We start from the raw sequence: 21,083 nt of genomic DNA on the forward strand, positions 1-21,083 counted from the left end.
GAAAATATGAAATTCAGCAGTATAACTGACACGCAATACAAAACAATAACTACACAACACACTAACTATAGCCTCCAAACACGCTAAACGTCACTAATGTCTCACATATGAAAACTCGCTCTCTCTCTTTCTTTCGCTCGTCCGCTTTCCGTTGCCGGTGCCACTCCTAAAAACTTCCCCTTCTCCCTAAACAACCAAATGTCACATGTTTGCCATATCATTTTTTTGATTGACTGACATGGTAAAATCTAACACCAATATGGAAGGGTTGTTCTTTCTTTTTCTTTTTTCACTCGCAAGCGGAGAGTGTTTGCTAGCGCTGTCTGTAGAAAACGCAGTTTTTACCGTTCTTCCTGCCGTAAACACCACTGTTTTGTTCAGAAAAAAACATCGCCGCGTCACTGCAACTCCCCCTGGCTTCTGCTCCGCGGCTGCTGAGTGAGCCCTCATCTGGGACTCTCCTCAGCTCTTTCTGGGACAGTGGCGCGGCTGCCCCTCTGTTGGTCTTCCTTGGTCTCTTGTGTTCTGGGGGCCTCTGGATGTCTGGAGTTTTGATCTCCTCCATACCTGCTTCATGCCCTGGAGGACGGGGCTGTGGCCCCCCCACACCCTCTAGCAGATCATTACATGAAGGAACCTTTTAAAAAACAAAAAACAAGCGCGTCCATGCTCACAGGTGTACACACGGGTGATCACACCCACAAACTACACCCTTTTTGGCTCCTACCTCAAAGCACACTGTGTTCTGTTGATCTTATGTGCTGCACAATAATGTTTAACATTTAGTATTTACTGTCATATTCCCATATATCATTGTGATGTTGTTTATTCTATTACTCTTGTTCTCTTCTGCTTGCTTTCTTTTTTCTTTCTCAGCAGGTGATCCAGGTGATTGATATATGCATTTTTTTTTTTTTTTTTTTTTTTTTGCCTGTCCCGTTTGGCTCTTTTGCCATCAGAATTGTTGTCTAAAGGCAAAGAAAGATGCCCAACGGATTTACTTTACCAAACTGACCATCCCAGCCTTGCCGTAATGGTCCATTTGATTCACCTTTTATTGTTTATTTTATTTTCACTTACTGAATACGGGACAGACTTGACTGGGGGAAAGAAGGGGAGAAAGAAAGAGGGAAAGAGAAACAGCTGAGAAGAGGGACGGGGGAGAAGGGCAAAAGACAAAAACCAACAGAACGGGCAGAGAAAAAAAATGCATATATCAATCACCTGGGTCACCTGCTGAGAAAGAAAAAAAGAAAGCAAGCAGAAGAGAACAAGAGTAATAGAATAAACAATATCACAATGATATATGGGAATATGACAGTAAATACTAAATGTTAAACATTATTGTGCAGCACATAAGATCAACAGAACACAGTGTGCTTTGAGGTAGGAGCCAAAAAGGGTATAGTTTGTGGGTGTGACCACCCGTGTGTACACCTGTGAGCATGGACGCGCTTGTTTTTTGTTTTTTAAAAGGTTCCTTCATGTAATAATCTGCTAGAGGGTGTGGGGGGGCCACAGCCCCGTCCTCCAGGGTATGAAGCAGGTATGGAGGAGATCAAAACTCCAGACATCCAGAGGCCCCCAGAACACAAGAGACCATGGAAGACCAACAGAGGGGCAGCCGCGCCACTGTCCCGGAAAGAGCTGAGGAGAGTCCCAGATGAGGGCTCACTCAGCAGCCGCGGAGCAGAAGCCAGGGGGAGTTGCAGTGACGCGCCCGTGAGCTCCGCCGGCAGCCAGCCTCGCCTGAGTGACCGAGCCCCAGGCCGAGAGGCCGGGGGCACCCCACCTCCGAAGTGGCCCGGGCGAGCCCCAGGCTCCAGGCCCCGATAAGCGGCCGCCAAGGAGTGAGCCGGTGTGTACCTGGACGCCCATCCCCGGACACAAAGAACCACCAACGCACCGATGTCTGAGGGGGTCCGCCACTGGCAGGGGAAGTGGTGGTAGGGGGAGATAGGCCTCCAAACCTTGGAGGGCCTGAGATGTCCCCAGAGAGGTGGCGCCTGACACCCAACCTGACATATAGACACAGACATACAGGCACACACAGATACAAACATCCATTCCCACCCTCATGCTCTCAAATGCACTTACTCCACACTCAACCAACGTGGAGACAGACATAAAGAGACGTTGTACACACGATCACACTCCCCAAGCGTACTCTACAAACCGGGTCTAGGTGCCCCCGCCCCTGGAGGGGGGGAACTGCACCCAGACCCAGGTGGTGTTTCCTTTTTTCTTTTTTTCTTCTTTTTTTTCTTTTTCTGCTCATTCTGTTGGTTTTTGCCCTTCTCCCCCGTCCCTCTTCTCAGCTGTTTCTCTTTCCCTCTTTCTTTCTCCCCTTCTTTCCCCCAGTCAAGTCTGTCCCATGTTCAGTAAGTGAAAATAAAATAAACAATAAAAGGTGAATCAAATGGACCATTATGGCAAGGCTGGGATGGTCAACTTGGTAAAGTAAATCCGTTGGGCATCTTTCTTTGCCTTTAGACAACAATTCTGATGGCAAAAGAGCCAAACGGGACAGGCAAAAAAAAAAAACAAAAGAAAAAGAAAAAAACATCGCCTGCATTTTTTAATCATAACTCTGGTTTTAAGTGGCCCATCGAAATAATTCAAAAACTGGTATATAGTTTGAAGTCTGCACTTTTGACCCAAGTTGAAATGGAGACTCTGACTTACTGCATCTTGTAGCTGTGTCGTCTTAAATTGGTCATGTGATTTTGACGCGCCGGCGTATTTAACGTTTTGAGGGATAAGCCTCTTAAATTTCTCCAAGTAGAAATATATGTTAAAAAAAAACTAAAACAATTTTAAAAAAAATTGTAGTTTATTGCACTTTTTTGCAATTTATGTAGTTACTATGGACTTAATGCATACATATTATTAAAATATGGGCTATAACAGGTATTGATGTATAGCAACTTGAAATGCTCCCAAAAATGGGACTACAGCATGTAAAAATATAAAGTAAGCTCTGGCGGCCTTGGTTCTATGGTAGGTCTTAAAGGGTTAAGAGTTGTCACTGGCCGAATAAAACATGGCGGAATCATTGGCATACATTAAAAGATGAGATTTACCCAAGATATATAGCAGATCATTTGTGAAAACTGAATAGAGAAGTGGACCGAGGCAGCTGCTTTGGGGTATCCACAGTTCATGTTGCAGCCCTCTGAGAAATGACCATTAGAATAAACCTTTTGTCACGGCTCAACGGCACGAGGGAACAGGGATGGACACAGGCGCAGAAACCAACCCGGAAGCGAGGTGACAGAAAACAAATGATTTATTTCCGCCCACAGGAAAACAAATGTGAAACACAAAGCGACGCCACCACACTAGTGGCGCGTAGGATTAGTCTGTGAAAATGAGGGCGACCTAGACACCTCTAGGAGACGGCTGGACAGCGGGGACAGCGGGGAGGTAGAAACAGGACTAGGTAGGGGCCGGGGCATTGGTTTCAGATGGAGGGGACAGGTGGAGCGGAAAACCCGGAAGCGGTCGAGGCGTGGGGAGGCAGGCAGGTGAGCAGTGGGTCGGCAGGCCACGTTGTGTGAGCAGCTGGCGGCCCAGGTCCAGGAGGACGGGAGCGAGGGGAACAAGATCTCCACTCCGGGTGCTATCGATGGGAATAGGAGATACTCAGGCGATGAGTGGTTGAGAGCGCAGGTCTGATATACCGCTGGCACGATTGCTCACAGGTGGTCAGCCAGGGAGGGGCAACCGGACTCCGCCTAAAGGAGGAGGAGCCGCTGTCTGAGACCTGCAGGTGCCCAACCAGACCATGACACCTTTTGCCTTCTTCCAGACAAAAACTTTTCATCCAGCGCAGAGCATCTGATGAAAATCCACAACATTTTAGGTAGATTGAGTAGATTATTTTCTGTTAAATAATGTTGAATTTATTCATAATCAGTTCTCTCCATAACTTTACTTAGAACAGGGAGTAGACTAATAGGTCTGCTACTGACACCATTAAAACTAACATTCTTATTTTTTGGAATAGGAATTATTTTTGATTCTTTCCACTGTAGTGGAAATAAGCTTCACACCAAACATCTATTAAATATGTGACATGTAGGAAAGGACACAAACTTTTGCTCAAAGCTGCAACTTTGAGCAGTTCACCATCTATATTATCAGAACCTGAGAAATTTTCAAAGGAAGGGACATTAATAAATGATCCACCATCTTAATATTCATGGCCTCAAGCTTAAATTGGCATCGCTTATTATTCATGATAGCATCCTGTATAAGACAGCATGATATAGTGGGATGTCTTCTGCTCATATTAGATTTCAAATTTGTTATCTTGTTGCTGTAGTAATTTCTTAAAATAATTGGCTATGTCCTTAGCTTTACTTATAAACATTCCATCCATGCGGATGTGTGACACCACCGGAGCGAGATCTCTACCCATTATATTATTTAAAACTTTCCACACATTCTTGCTGTCCTTATTGGCCTTCTTGAGCTTAGGTTGATAGTGTACTTCTTCTTACACCTACTGTATTTTTCTGACTATAAGGCACACTTAAAATCCTTTCATTTTCTCAAAAATCAACAGTGTACCTTTTAATCCTGTGCTCTTTATGTATGAATTCTGGTTGTGCATACTGACCTTAAAACAATTTTATGTGGTGCGTGGGTCTCAAAAATCTGTCAAAAAATGTTTTAGTATGACTTTGGTATTCTAACGCTTTATGGATTGTTGGAGCATAACGGCTACTGTAGTCAGCAGCCTCTTGGAGTAATGTGAGTCTAAACTCTGCTTTAGGTCCCAAAGTCAAACGAACACTAATAAAATGATCAGTGTCGCTGCTTTACCAGGTGTAGCAATTAAGTTTAACATCCAGGCAGCCATGAAAACAGAATTTATTAACTTTAATGGAGTTAGAAGTTAGCAGGAAGTTAGCTTGCTAGTTTCCACCTAAACATGATATACCATGTTCTGACTGAGAGATTTCTGAAAAAATTTAAACGTACAACTCTGCCATCAGTTCCAACACAAATGAAGACAGAAAACCAAACAGCTGTGACATTTGTAGGGTTACTGAAGTTGGACTAGCTGGTATATAATGATGTGCTACATCACCGCTAGCAACACAGCTATGTTACACTGTTAGAAAAAGCATCTTGAAAAAACGGTGATATCCCAGCAGCTGGGGCGCCATAATACGACCGTATAATTACAGAAAATATGGTTATTTCCAGTAATGAAAATACAATTAGTTGCGCTAATTTGACATGGGATCTCGCCTTTTTCAGGTGCCGCTAAACATTAAATTAGGAACATGTTAATGTCATTAAACAATGAAATCATCTATAAAAAAACATCTTAAAAAAACGGTAATATTCCAGCAGCTGGGGCGCCAAAATACGACCGTAAAATAACAGAAAATAACTGTCCCATAAAAATACGGTCATTTTCAGTAATGAAAATAGAGTTTGTTGTGCTAATTTTACATGGGATTCTGCCTTTTCCAAGTGCTTTTAGACATTAAATTAGGAACATTTTAACGTGATCAAACAATGAAAATACCTATAAACAAGGTCACTGAATGTGGCAATATGAATCATAATACGTAAATGTACAGAAATATACAGTTAACAGTTGGTTTAAATAATAATGGATTGCATGCCCTGGGACAGACTGACAGAGGCGAGGCTGCCATATTGCACCATCGGCCCCTTTGGCCATCACTAGTAGGCGGCAGGTGAAGAGTCTTCACCACGGACACAACGACGGAGAGTGTCCGAGCCAGGGCGCAAACCGGCAACCTTCTGATCACAAGGCGAACTGCCAACTCTTTAGCCACGAACGCCCTAACTAGCAATTATAATTATACTTATGTGATGTAACACAAGCTTATAGGGATCATGTTATATGTTTTTCCATAGCATTACATTTGAATTCAACAGTTCAATCTTTCAAATAACGGACAGATATTTGTGAAATCATGATACATTTGTGAATGTATTTTAACAATCTAAATATGCATATGTACAGACAGATACATTTAATAATCATGAAAATTATGTTGTATTACATTACAGTGATTTAACGTTAATTTACATTCAAAATGCGAAGTCAAAGTGTCATGGTCCCGGGCCATGTGGGCCCGGTATTCTCAGTTTTTGTATGTTTTGTATTTCATCCCCTAGTCATGCCTTGGTTCCTAGGTTCTTCTGTTAAGATGTTCCTTATTTGGTTACCTCCTGTGTGCCCCTGTGTAACTGTGAGCCCTCGTGTTTTATTCCATGTCTTCCTCAGCCCGTTATGTCTGTGTTTTCCCCGTGCTCTCTCTCCTCCTGTTTGAACCTCTGTACTTCCTGTTTGACTCTGCCTGTCTCCCGTCAGTGTTATGTTCACCCCGCCCTGTCTCGTTATGGTTATCTGTGTCAGCTGTGTTCCCCGTGTGTTCCCACTTTCCTCGTTAACCCTCTGTGTATTTCTGTCTGCGTCTCCCTCTGTTCGGCGTCGCGTTCTCCCTCATGCTGTGTGTGATTCCCCCTGTGTTTCCTGGTGAACTTTATGTTAGTTTTTCCCAGTTTAGTTTTCCTATTATCTTTTGTCAGCAATAAAGCTGCATTTTGAGTTTATCCCTTGAGTCCGTGAGTTTTTGCGATTGGGTCCTCATCCTGCCTGCCACACAGCGACCATGACACAAAGTCTATTTACGTAACTTTAATGATATTCTAGAAGAACAGAACATTACTGTAAAATGCACAGTAAAATACCTTCATATTAGGGTTTTTTCCTACGGTCGCAGCCATACCCGCAACCTTGTTGTTGTTAGTTCACATTCATTGGCCGATGCTTAGCGTCATGTTATTTATATTAATTGCAATTCCTACTTCTGCATTTCTTTTTCAAAATATATAATTAGCACAGCGTGGCCGTGCAATGTCTTACATTGTGGCATGCAGAGAAATCTTAACAAAGAAGCTCACAGAGAAAGATTGAGCTTGTTATTCAACCCCAAGCTGGTAGGGGAGCTCTTTATTAAAACACTTGCTGGTGCTACAATGTGCCTCAAGGTTCAACAACAGCATAACTTAAGTCACTCATGGTACAGCACTCTCTCTACAAAACAACAACTGTCAGTGACTCTGCACCACGGCGTAAACACAACATTCAAGATAAGTTAAAAGTAACATAATCATAAACAATAAAACAAGAACATCTAAACAGCAGTACATGTCCCAACGCATGATGGGAGAGAACTAGCTGTTCCCCCAACACGCCACAATATGTTTTTTTAGTTTTTATTCCTATTAATTATATTTTCACTTGTTACCTCTGAATTATTGAATCAGACCTAGGTGACATGAAATTTTCAGCAAAATTATAATTCAAATACTCCTTTAATGATTGATTATTCTCATTAATCTTCGATCATTTTATATATTTTTCCATAGTATTACATTTGACTTTAACAGATCATTCTCTCACATAACAGACAAATATTCGTGAAATTATGATACATTTCTGGATGTATTTTTACAATCTAAATATGCATATGTACAAAAAAATATATTAAAAAAAACTGGTAAATTGTGTTTTATTACATTTACAGTGATGTTATGTTATTTTACATTTGACGTGTCAGATCACAGTCTACTTATGTAAATGTAATGTTATTCTAGAAAAACAGTACACAACTGTAAGATACACAGTAAAATAATTTGACATAACTATTTTTTGGAACAGTGTAGCATAACATAAACACAGTGAAGCTGGAGGATGAACCCTAACTTTTTTTCACTCGATAAAAGTTAACGTGAGAGTTCCCAATGGTTTGGGACAAATGCAAACTTCAGTCAGGAGAACAACTGAGATAATCCATCCACAATACAAGGTGTAGTCATTAATATATTGCAACAGCATGGGAATAGAGCAGCTGTGAGGGAATTTGACATTAATGAATCAATTGTACAGAAGTGGAGGAAGCAAGAAGAATGAGTCAAGTAAAGTTTGACTTATCTGACTGTTTTCAATTTCACTTCAATATTATTTATATAGTGCCAAATCACAACAACAGTCGCCTCAAGGCGCTTTATATTGTAAAGTAGACCCTACAATAATACATATAGAGGAAAAAAAACAACAATCATATGACCCCGTATGAGCAAGCACTTTGGCGACAGTGGGAAGGAAAAACTGCCTTTTAACAGGAAGAAACCTCCGGCAGAACCAGGCTCAGGGAGGGGCGGCCATCTGCTGCGACTGGTTGGGTTGAGAGAAGGAAGACAGGATGAAAAACATGCTGTGGAGGAGAGCTGGAGATTAATAACACGTGTGATTGAGCAGAAAGGTCTATTAATACATGCTGAGTGAGACAAGTGACTGAAAAGGAAATACTCAATGCATCATGGGAATACCCCAGCAGTTTACACCTATTGCAGCATAACTAAGGGAGGATTCAGGAGGATTCAGGGTCACTTGATCCAACCCTAACTATACCATCCATCCATCCATCCATCTTCATCCGCTTTATCCGAGGCTGGGTCGCGGGGGCAGCGAGGCCCAGACCTCCCTCTCCCCAGCCACCTCCTCCAGCTTATCCGGGGAAACACCAAGGCGTTCCCAGGCCAGCCGAGAGATATAATCTCTCCAGCGTGTCCTGGGTCTGCCCCGGAGCCTCCTCCCGGTGGGACATGCCTGGAACACCTCACCCAGGAGGCGCCCAGGGGGCATCTTTGTCAGATGCCCGAACCACCTCAGCTGGCTCCTTTCGATGTGGAGCAGCAGCTGCTCTACTCTGAGCCCCTCCCGGATGGCCAAACTTCTCACCCTATCTCTAAGGGAGAGGCCAGCCACCCTTCGGAGGAAGCTCATTTCTGCCGCTTGTATCTGCGATCTCGTTCTTTCGGTCTAACTATACGCTTTTTTAAAAAAAGGAAAGTTTTAAGCCTAATCTAGAGATAGTAGAGATCGTGTCTGTCTCCCGAATCCAAACTGGAAGCTGTTTCCACAGAAGAGGGGCCTGAAATCTGAAGGCTCTCCCTCCCATTCTACTCTTAAATACTCTAGGAACAACAAGTAAGCCTGCAGTGCGAGAGCGAATCACAGATACTGGAACATTTTCAGGAGCAGAAAAACTAGTCCAGCTGGATAATAAATATATTAATAAATATATTATTATAAGACAGATATTAGTGTAAGGGGTCTTCAAGGAGGCCTTTTGCCAGATCATTAATGATAACAGTTTTTTGCTTACCATATATTCACCATTTGGATAGATCTCTGTATGCTTGCAGTTGTATGTCTGGCACAGTCATTTTCAGAAAAATCCTCCCTTTTGACCTCATTCAGGTCAGATAATTATCTATACAGAGACAGGGCTAGAACATATTTATCCTATTGTCCCACAAACACTGGAAGACGTGAAAACTGTTGATCAAAAAATGAATTAATTCAAATTAATTAATTCATTAAAATACTTAAAGTTAATAAAAAATAAAAATGAATTGTGAGAGGACCTGACAATCACAGAGACATAGCCTGTTAAGAATTTTATTAAAAGTAGAATCTAAAAAATACTTTTAAATCTGAGACCATAAAATCAAGTTGTAGTTGTGCTAACACACCCTGTTGCCTTGACTCCTCTCTCCTTGTATCCCTTCCTTGCATCCTCTGCTCATATCTCTGGTGGTAGGGGCTAAGATGTGGAGCAAAGGAGGACAGACTGTAAATTTAGCATGTTTGAATTAACTATGTGAGATAAAGAGTGGTGGTGGAGATGGACTACATTCACTGGAGCCTGACCGTAAAATGCTCTGAAAGGGTGATGATTTCAAAATGAATCCTAATGGCAGGTGAAAGATGCAGAGACAGGTGAGGAAGTGACAAAAATGAGCATTTAGTGGCCAAAACTCCAAAATCATAAAACTGTCAATAAAACAGAAATCCAATGCAGGCACAGGAAAAATGAAAAACAATAAGAGCTGCTTGAATTCTCCAAAAACTGAGGAAAGGTGCTTCAATTCTTCCTTTATTACCTCCTTTAGCAGGGGAGACACTGGAGTATCCTTTATGAAAGGAGCTAAATACTGTCCTTTAATTGATAGCTACATGGCATTTGTAGGCTCTTAACCTGTAATGATTTATTGAGCAAGCTGGGAGGAGGAGGACAGAGATGAAGCACAAAGATAGTGAGAAATGAGCTGATTGGCTGGTGTGTATATTTGAGGATTGGTGGCTTTTTGAATTGTTACTGGAGGTTATAGGCTGGAAGTTTACTTCAACTATGGGATGAAATCACTATCCCATTACTTGGAAAACAGAACTGAAACTGATAAACAAAGAGTGTGGAGAAATGGCTCAGTGGAGTATATTTAAGTCTAAAGTTAAGCAAGAGTTAGATGATGTTAGGATTTGGAATTGACTCGTACCTGTGGATTAATTATTGCATTGCAGGGGCGATTCTAGGATTAGAGCTTTGAGGGTGCTGAGCACCCAGAGAGCTGCCCAGCCAGGCAAAATAAACTTTACACGTCACTATGAGACTTCTTCCCTGTCTCTGTCAGTCCCTGCATCCTTAAATGTCTCCAGCTGTCCTGAGTTCCCTCTGACTGTCTCCTTGGTGCATTTAAACCCCTGCATCCTCCCTGTCTTCGTCGTCTGTTGTCTTCGTCTCCATTATCAGTCATCATAATTTTACCATCTCTGTGCAAGTCTGCAAATTTCTTAATTAAATCACAAGATTCTTAAATTCATCAAGTCTCTCTGTGCCTGGGTCCTCGTCTCAAAACATGACATCGCTGTTTTGTACATTTTAAGACAATTTAATCCCACATTTGTGAAAGAAAAGCAAAACACTTTTTTGAAGTAAATCTTTACTGCAGATACTAATTTTACTAATTTAATAATACTAATTTTGTGTTGTAAGATTTATAAGTTTCATGCTTTCATAGTGGTACTTGGGAGAGCTTGACATTTTTATCAGGTGGTACACACTGTAAAAAGTTTGAGAAACACTGATTAGTGTATGTGTGATTAAGATTAAGGAACTAACCTCCCAGCCCATTGTTCCTTCAGTGGGCTGGTTTCAGTCATTATGCAAATGTACTGTTTATAAGATTGGGGAAACCTGCAGTCAGCTGAGACCGAAGAAGTCACTTGGATGAGTGATGAAACGTTTCTCCCACAAAATGCTACGTCCAGATGAACAGAATCAACTTTTGGAGAAGTGTATGTGTGCTTCTGGAAAACATTTAAAGCTGCAGTACAGAATCTTTGAAACTAGCTAGCTTACAACATTTTTAGAATATAAACAGAGCACTTTGCTTCTCTTTACAGCTCCTCACTCCACCAGGGCTGTTTGGCACTTTCTGATAGAGTGCAAATGTGATGTATGTACTGCGGCAGTCATACAGACAACTGGACGGTCCAAAAGTTGGCCTACCTATTACTGGCTGAGGTTTTAGTAGAGTTGTGGCTGAACCACATAAAAATATATCATTAATTTTAATCTCCCCAATCAATTATAATGTTATGTTGGAAAATGTTATGTTGTGGTTAAAGGGTCAAAAATGTTTCAACACAGTTTGTTTTGCAGATTCTGTATAGCAGCTTTAATATAGGGAGAACACAACTTCCAGATTGTATGAGTAAAATCAGATGTTTTTCTCTTTGTCAGTTTAACAGTTTCTGTTTTGCCTGTCACTATTCCCTGTCTGTTTTCTTACCTGTTTCTTCCTGACCTTGTACTTTCTCCTCACGTTCCCCTCTTTCCTCTCTCCCTCTTTGGACTGACAATCATATACAAATAAATTGTATTCAATTAGATGAAAAAATTACATTAATATGAAAAAAATACTATTAAGATCACTAACAAAAAGTCCTCTCTCAGTGTACTTTCAACCAAAAGGCAAATAACCAAACCACATGAACATCTAATAAAAATATAAATATTGAAACACTGATCCAACATTATTCTTGATTAACGGATCGTTTGATTTTACACTTTTACCTGAATGTGGCTCCTCTTTTTCAAAAAACTTCCTCATATCCATTATGAACCTGGCTGTCTCTCTGTACACACACACACACACACACAACAGGAGTTATAAGGTTAATGGGCATTCAGTCAGTTAGCTAGTTAGTATCCATTTCAAACAGGACAGTGGTAACAACAGTAGGCTACGGACAATTATAAGTTTTAGATTTTAAATAGGCTGTATACATTTCAATGGGGGTCACAGGGTGGTCAAATGTCGCTGATTTTACTACAGAGCAGGATGGATTGTAGGTTAGCAAACATCGTCGGAAAACACCTTTTCAACACTGCAGGTTACCTGGGTGTAATGTTTTTCAGCTAAAAAGAAACATGGTCTGACTCCTACCTAACTATATAAAGAGTAACCTAGGGTTAAATGTAGTTAATATGTCCTGTTTTAAGCCAGGCACAGTCTCAGCCACCATCGCTCTGGCAGAAAGGGCGCTAGAGCCAGAGTAGGGGAAAGATGAGCTGGAACAAACCATTTTGGGAGAGGGGGGTTATCTATACTTTTGTTGTTAAAATGTTACGTCTCAATCAAGTTCTGTATGCTTTTTATATTTTTAGTAGTGTGTCACACAAACAGCAAATATTGTCCAAAAAAAAGTAAGAAATCTTTGAGGGTGCTTCGATTCATTTTAGATTTAGACCAAAATTTTTTTGGTCTAAATTTTTTAATCTTGCATAACAATTTTTTTTTAGCCCAAATTAATGGGTTATTTTGGGCTAAAAAAATTTTTGGGCTCACCTGTACTGGAAAGGTCACCTGTACTGTTCCAGAGGTTTTCAACCATCCGGCACGGGCAGAGGCGGCTCACCAGCAGAAGAAACACAGTGCTACAAAGGGAGGAGTAATGTGCTCACTGGCTGTGATTGCACATCTTCCTTTTTTTTTCTCTGTTTAATAAGGTGAGCAAGCTTTCAGTTTGTGTCGTGCGTCACTCTGTGGACTATCAGACTGCACTGTGTTGCAGCTATTATTTGTATGCTAACTATCAATGCATTGTGGCGCTAATCGGCTCTTCCAAAAAATGCATGGTTCATTAAAATCATTTGGTAATGTGTCATAGTTCTGTAATATATCAAAATATTACAATATTTATATTAGTTAAATAAGTGGTTGGTTGCGGTGGAGGGCACTGTGACATTGACAAGTGAGGTTCGTAATTTGCCTAGCAGCCTCGGTTTTGTTTACTTAGGGTAGATGTGCGTCATGTTTGGGAGACGGGTTGGGTGGGTTTTTTGGTTTTTGTTTATTGTTTTTTGTTTTGTGGCTCATATGCGTGTATTCTATTTTTCTATGTTATGCAAGATTAAACTGCTGAATTTGATCACTTATATTTATAATGACTGATGTCCAGGGTGGTGTGAAGGCAGAGGGGGGAAATCTGCTGTTGATCTCATGGAACGTGAAGGGGCTGGGTAGTTCTATAAAAAGGGAAAAAGTTTTCAAGCATTTGAAATCCTTATCTGCAGATATTATCTTTCTGCAAGAGACTCATATTAAAAAAGATACACAACATAGATTAAAGTGCAACTGGGTATCTCAGATATATCTGTCACCATTCACCTCACACGCACGTGCTGTCGCAATACTATTTGGGAAGAATGTCCCATTTCAGATTACTTCTGTGGTTACCGATCCCCTAGGTAGATATATAATGGTCTCTGGTACCACAAATTTTCACCCATTAACACTCCTAAATATATATGGCCCAAACACATATGAAATGAGTTTGTTTAACCATTTAAGACCTGCCATAGAACCAAGCCCGCCAGAGCTTATATTATATTTTTACATGCTGTAGTGCCATTTTTGGGAGCATTTCAAGTTGATTTACATCAATACAACCATTATAGCCCACATTTTAATAATATGTAAGTATTAAGTGCATAGTAATTACATAAATTGCAAAAAAAGTGCAATAAACTACAAAAAAATTGAAAATCGTTTTTGTTTTGTTTTTTACATATATTTCTAGTTAGAGAAATTTAAGAGGCTTATCCCTCAAAACTGTAAATACAAAAAAGTTGCACAAAATAGTTTCCCACCACAGGAAATTTATTTTAAGTGTCTTCATAATTTTATTTTTGAAATACACCAATTTTCATATACTGCAGGAAAAACGAAAATAAATATTATAATGCAAATTTGCAAATAAACAGCATGTGCATCAAAGTAAACTATTTCCAGCAGTGCAATATGAGTCCTAAGCATCCCAGAAACGACACAGAAAGTCATAAAGTCAAAGATAACTTTTAAAAACACCAGTATAGGCTCATAAGGCCACGATGGTAAAAAACTACATTTCCGCAAAATGACATCACTTCCAGTTTCAGGCAGGTCATGGCGGACATGCGATAGTTCACGCTGATGGATGTAGGAAGTGTTTCTGGAATATTATGTTTTTGTTGCTGCAAATGCTTTTTATGCAATTTTTGCAAAACTATATGTGGAAGGAAACTGTGACTTAGGACAAGGTGATGGCATAAGATGTAAGTACAACTCCTCCGGTTTCATATGCAAAAAAAATTATTGCGCTAGCTTAAGTGGTTGCAGTGCTACCGGGATTTAAAAATAGTTATGCAAAACGGAGCATGCCCGCTCCGACCGGCTTTAAGGGGTTAAGAGAATTTTTTATCTGCTCCCAGATAACGATTCTAATATAATAGTGGCTTTAGATCTTAACTGTTATCTCGACCCCTTCCTACATATATCCTCTACACAACTAGTGTCAGAAACACCATCCTCAAAACTATTTGGTGCTCTGCAAGCCAGGCTAATTATTTGAGTTTGATATGTGAGCTAATGCTTTTTGGAAGATTTTAAAAACTCTGTTCCTGAATGTATTGCTCTTTATTTAGGTGAACAGAGGGTTTCCACTTTACAGCAAACTGCCACCTTGGCAGATAAGTTTAAGCTGACTCATAAAGCCAATGCTGTATGACATGATATCCCTCTGTGCCGTAGTACATCTTGGAGAGCTAGGAGTGGGCCAGTTAACAAGGCTAATGTAACTGTGGTTTTAAGATCTAGGGCCAAACTGTGTTTCTTCTGCCACAAGCCTGGCCATGTGGTTGCTAATTGTGTGAAACTGGCACTTAAGCGGAAAACGCATCCGAAGGGAAGAAGTCCTGATTTGAAAACAGTCAGTCGTGGTTCCCAAACTGACAAGGTTGTCAGGCCCAGCAAAAGACCACACTTGGGGCATAGTTGCTTAAGGGGCTCATGTGGTCAGTGTAAGAGGTGAACTAACCCTGAGCTGCCACTGGTTGACCATTTCTCAGGACCTCAAAATAACCTGCAGTGTGACAGATTGTGTATAACACCACCACTCAGACCTGCACACCTGGCTAACAAACATGCCTGTACCCCTGACCTGAGGAATCATCTGAAAACTGTTCCAGTAAGGTCTTCTAGTTGCCTGCTGGGTTCTCCACATGTGATGGCTAAAAAAATTCCTGGCTACCAGATGGGAGACTGTTTTGACGGTCTGGGGCCACCCTCAGTCAGTGTTTTAAACCCACTGAGATGGGGTTGGCAGCTTCCGCAGGCAATGCCTAACTGTTGCTGTGGGGTTTGGCAGGTGAAAAGCCTACAAATTTGGTGGTGCAACGGTTATGGACTTGATTAATTGTTTTGGTTATCGTAACGGGTAGAACCATTTGACAAACGATGGGTTTGTATTTATGGGAGGGGGTGTTACGGCCCTAGCAGGGCCTCTTCCTGAAGTAGCCTGTGTGGGCGTGTCCTACCAGCTCTAATGCCTTAGGTGTCACCTTTTTCTTTTGTACAGCTGACTCACATCAGCAATTAAAGGTATTTAAGCCCAGAGAAAGGTGAGCTCTGGGCCAGAGTGCCATGTTAGTGGTTGCAGCTAGTGAGCTGTGTGTTTGCAGCTAGTGAGCTGCGTTCGGTGGCTGTTTACTCCTGCCAGTGTTTGGTGACTAAACTCTTTTTTTGACTTACTTTTCAGTTTATTGACCAACGCTTGAGTTTTGTTTGTTTCCTTAAATGGTGATAGCGGCTTGTCCGTTTCTTTCACTTGAGTTATTAATAGAAACTTTAATAAAACTCTTTAATTTAACCCTTTTGCCTCCTTGTCTCCTTTTTCCGACATTTTTTGTTACTTTCCCTCATCGCCTTGACTCTTTTAGGGGAACGTAACACTGACCCTGCTAACTTTAGGCTGATAGCACTTCAAAATTTTGACCGTAAGATAGTTACAAAAATCCTGGCTGCTAGATTGAACAAACATTTGGCAAACATTATTCATCCTGACCAGATGGGGTTTATCCCTGGTAGACTTTCCTTTTTCAATGTTAGGCTCAATATTAGACTCAATATCATCTATTCCGACTATAAAAATTCTAAGGGAGCCTCTGCTCTAGCCATGAATGCACATAAAACATTTGACCAGGTCGAGTGGCCTTACATGTTTGAGTCACTGCGCAGATTTGGATTTGGTGAATCTTTCATTTCTTGGGTGAAACTGATTTACACAGAACCAATGTGCTCTATTTTGACAAATAACAACTGGTCTGCCCCATTCCTTCTGCAGCGCTAGGTGCAGCAGGGCTGTCCACTATCCCCAGCACTCTTTGCCATCGTTTAGGAGCCTCTCGCTGTGGCTATAAGAGAGCATCCAGATATCAAGGGGCTCCAGGTTGGAGGTGTTGAATCATTAGTTTGTATGCTGATGATGTAATACTGTACTTGCAGGATGCTGAACAATCAGTTCCTCTGCTCCTCAGCCTGATTACAGCTTTTGGTAAATTATCACGATATACCATCAACCATTCAATTAAGATGATTTCTCTTCCCAAATCTTTATATCTATATCAAAATCTCCCCATTTATCTTACAGCGGCCTTTTTCAAACATTTGGACTCAGTCATTCAGTCCAATATTTGGAATAGTAAAAGGGCTAGAATCTCTAAAGTGCATTTGCAGAAAACCAAGAGAGAAGGAGAGCTGGGCCTGCCAGTTTTAAACATTACTACTAGGCTGCTAATATCAGAGTGTTAGTGTTCTGGCAGCAGGACTCCCCTGATGACTAGGCATCAACACCCCCATTGTGGGTTAGACTGGAAGCTGAATAAGTGAACAATTCCTCCCTGTCGGCTATGTTATTTACCAAGTTTGAAAAATTGGACTCTTATAAATGTCTGGGTTTTGTATTAAAACAATCCATTAGAATCTTGAATTAGATTAGACGTTTTTTGGAACTGCCAGACACATCTGTACAGATGCCAATATGTTTCAATCATGACTTTATGCCTCCTTGGCAAGATAAGACTTATCATGACTGGAGAGAAAAGGGTTTACTGTCTATTAAGGATATGTATATTGATAATAAATCTTTTTTATTTGGTCAACTAAAAGGGAAATATAATCTGCCACATTCAAACTTTTATAGATATCTGCAGGTCAAGTATTACATCCCATTCAAGTTTAAAGACTTTGCAACTCTACCATCGGAGCACGGGATCTATGAAATCCTCAAGAGCCGACCTGATTCCAGACATCTTATCACAAAAACTATACAATTATTTGGTGACTCTATTGTAGTGCATACCGTTGGGACTAGGCAGGCTTGGGAGAAAGAATCGGGGATGAAGGTGCCTGAAGTGTCTGTCCAAAATCCACTCCTGCTCTATAAACAGCAGACACCAATTAATTCAATTTAAAATCCTCCACCGGTTACACTATTCTAAGGTCAGACTGCACAAAATTTTTCCTTCTGTCTCCCCAATATGTGACAGGTGTAGACAGACAGAAGGTACGTTGTTCCATGCCTTTTGGTCTTGTCCCTCATTAACAGGCTTTTGGTTTAAAATATTTGACTGGTACTCCAAGGCATATATGAATCCTCTACAGCCCGAACCTGAACTTGTAATTTTTGGGTGTTCTCTGACGTCAGAGCTACTCCCAACTGCAGGAGCCACTGGAGCTAGGTTTGATTGTCGCCAAGAAATTAATACTGAGGGAATGGAAGTCCCCCACCCCTCCTTCCTTTCAGTTGTGGGTAACAGACATGATGTCCATAATACAAATGGAAAGGTTCAGCAAAGACTCAAAAGATTCTCTTCTGAAAGTTTGGAACCCCTTTTAGGAATACTTTGCAAAATCCAGATTGGGCTGAACTAGACTCAGATTTGTAAACTTTTATCAACTTCAGCTTTTTGTATTTTATTCTGTATTGTGAAGTGCAATTTTGTTTGAATTAATTGTTTTTTTTCCTGTAATGCATCTGAGCCAGTTTGTGTCTGTCTTTGTTTTGGGTTTGTTTTTGTTTTATTTTTTGAAAATTTCAAACAAAATTATCAAGATGATGTTAGGATGGAGGAGGACGGAGATGATATCCATAAAAAGCTGACTGATCTTAGAATAAATGCAGTTGAAGAAGCTGTCCAAGTGAGTAGAGGAACGGTACAGAAGACAATGGTACCGAATGCAGCAGTAAAGGACAGAAAGAGCATTCAGGCAGCTTAAAAGAAACACAATATAAAGAAGGCTCAGCAGTAATGAGGAAAGAGGAAAATTAAAAGAACATACTGGCAGGAATACTGCAGTAATTTAGGAAGAAGCACACCTATTGAGAATGTGTGGAGTCAGGAAACAACTGCAGAATCCAGTATTAGTAGGTCAAGGAACAATAGGAAGTATGAATTCAAAAAAGCAGAGATCCTGGCTAAAAAAGTTAATCAAATCCTTTGTGGAAATAATTGAACTGATGAAGATTGGTGTGAGAGAGAACAAAAACAAATCATGTTGAAATGTAAAATCAGGAAAATCCTGGAGAAGATGATAGATCTAATGTTAATTTTGTAAAGTGTGAATTCAAAGCAGCTCATAAATGCATAAAACGTACTTCCCCTAGAAGGATCAAGTGTGTTAAATCATGATGAAGCAGTTAGGGGATGAAAGACTGAATGTTCTGCTGCTCTTAGATTAGATTAGATGAAACTTTATTAATCCCTCGGGTGGGTTCCTTAAGGAAATTCAGTTTCCAGTAGCATAGCACCGACAGAAATTACATGTTACAGATACAATAAAGGGGGATGAGAGTAAGGATATAAGCAAAAATATACCATATATACAAATATGCACATATATAAATATAGAATATATAATATGGATTAATATAAAATGGAAATAAAATAAATACATGCTATGCTGCATGGGGATGCTGCACCCACTCAGAGGTCAGAGGTCATGCACAGTAATCACACTGACACCAAGAGAAGAAAAACAGCTGGCAGCAAAGGCAGGGAGGTGTCCTTTCCAGGAGAAGAGGAATATAAAGATGGGGGCGATCGTGGCTCAAGAGTTGGGAGTTCGCCTTGTAATCGGAAGGTTGCCGGTTCGAGCCCCAGCTTGGATACTTCAACCTGTTGCCTACTGGTGGTGGTCAGAGGGCCCGGTGGCGCCAGTGTCCCGCAGCCTCGCCTCTGTCAGTGCGCCCCAGGGTGGCTGTGGCTACAATATAGCTTGACCATCACAAGTGTGTGAATGTGTGTGTGAATGGGTGGATGACTGGATGTGTAAAGCACTTTGGGGTCCTTAGGGACTAGTAAAGCGCTATACAAATACAGGCCATTTACCAATGAATCAGTCATATTTCATACTGATACTGATAGCGATAGATCCAGATCATCAGCAGTTTGATCCACATATGGATTTAAGTGTAGTTGTAAAAATGTTGGACTGTTCCTTTATCAGTATCTAACAGTATGTATATGAGAGCGATGCAATGTCCATGTGTGCATGCTGAAAGAGACTGTGCTGGTCTGACCCCCCTCCTCCTTTCAGGGTGGAGCCTGCTGGAGTCCAATGGTTGACACCAGGGCTGAAGAAGTGTAAGTGTGTATTTAATGTGATTCATGAAAACAAAGCAGTACACATTCAACCATCTTCAAACTGTCACATCACTCATTCACATCTGTGATGTCAGGAGTCATCATTAAAGTGTCAATCAATGAACAAATGATGGATCAATAACTGCAGCTGGATTGTGTTTGTTCTCTCCATCAGATTCCTGTCAACTCACAATCGACACAAACACAGTACACAGAGAACTTAAACTGTCTGACAACAACAGGAAGGTGACACGTGTGATAGAGGAGCAGTCATATCCTGATCATCCAGACAGATTTGATGTTCATCCTCAGCTGCTGTGTAGAAATGGTCTGACTGGTCGCTGTTATTGGGAGGTCGAGTGCAGAGGAGACATTTATATATCAGTGAGTTACAGTGGAATCAGAAGGAAAGGAGGGAGTAATGACTGTGTGTTTGGATGGAATGATCAATCATGGAATCTGCTCTGCTCTGGTGATGGTCCTCGTTCTGTCTGGCACAATAACAAAGAAACATCCATCTCCTCCTCCTTCTCGTCCTCTGTCCCTAACAGAGTAGCAGTGTATGTGGACTTTCCTGCTGGCACGCTGTCCTTTTACAGAGTCTCCTCTGACATTCTGATCCACCTCCACACCTTCAACACCACATTCACTGAACCTCTTTATCCTGGTTTTTATGTCTGGTCTGGTTCCTCAATGTGTCTGTGCTGAGTTGAGCTTGACCTTCCTTGATAATTCAGGATGGAAGGATATCATGCACAGAATTTGAGTTTCTCAATTGTTCAATTATTCCCTTAAGAGTGGGGAGTGATAACAGCTCAAAGTGAGAAAAGGTGGACATGCATCCTAAAACCGGAACAGGGTTCAGCACAAGACAGTGAGAGTGTGAAGCCTTCAGTAATAAAACTTTTCCACTAAAATGATTAAGAAATTGCTCACAGAGAGCCTGAGAGGCCGAGCTCAAAGAGTCCGGACAGAGATTTATCACTGAATTAAATTTTGAATAACATTTGGGGGTTGTGGCTATTAGTCTCAATAATACCTTAAGCTGCTTTAGCTGCCTTTACGGAGTTCTGGTATAGAAAGCGGCTCCTACAAAGAATGTCATAGGTCGTGTCTGCTGTAAATCCTTTCAGATTTACAGCAGACACAACGTAAGGCTCGTATAGTGTCATTTAGGCTTGGTTGATAAGAAGTTCTGGGACGTTTCATCTT

General features: G+C 41.0%; 1 protein-coding gene across 2 annotated transcripts in view; it reads left to right on the top strand.

The window, feature by feature from the left end:
• The window catches only part of LOC113015942 (NACHT, LRR and PYD domains-containing protein 12-like), a 41,664-nt gene extending 20,787 nt beyond the window's left edge, over nucleotides 1–20,877 (top strand). For both annotated transcript variants that reach the window (XM_026158328.1, XM_026158329.1), the window contains 2 exons: nucleotides 19,825–19,871; nucleotides 20,047–20,877. In XM_026158328.1, the coding sequence (XP_026014113.1) occupies nucleotides 19,825–19,871; nucleotides 20,047–20,579 (580 nt within the window). In that variant the 3' untranslated portion in view covers nucleotides 20,580–20,877. The remainder of the gene's footprint in view (nucleotides 1–19,824; nucleotides 19,872–20,046) is intronic.
• Nucleotides 20,878–21,083: the final 206 nt, after the last annotated feature.

This window comes from Astatotilapia calliptera, chromosome 23 (assembly GCF_900246225.1).
Source record: "Astatotilapia calliptera chromosome 23, fAstCal1.2, whole genome shotgun sequence".
NCBI classification, from domain to species: Eukaryota; Metazoa; Chordata; class Actinopteri; order Cichliformes; family Cichlidae; genus Astatotilapia; species Astatotilapia calliptera.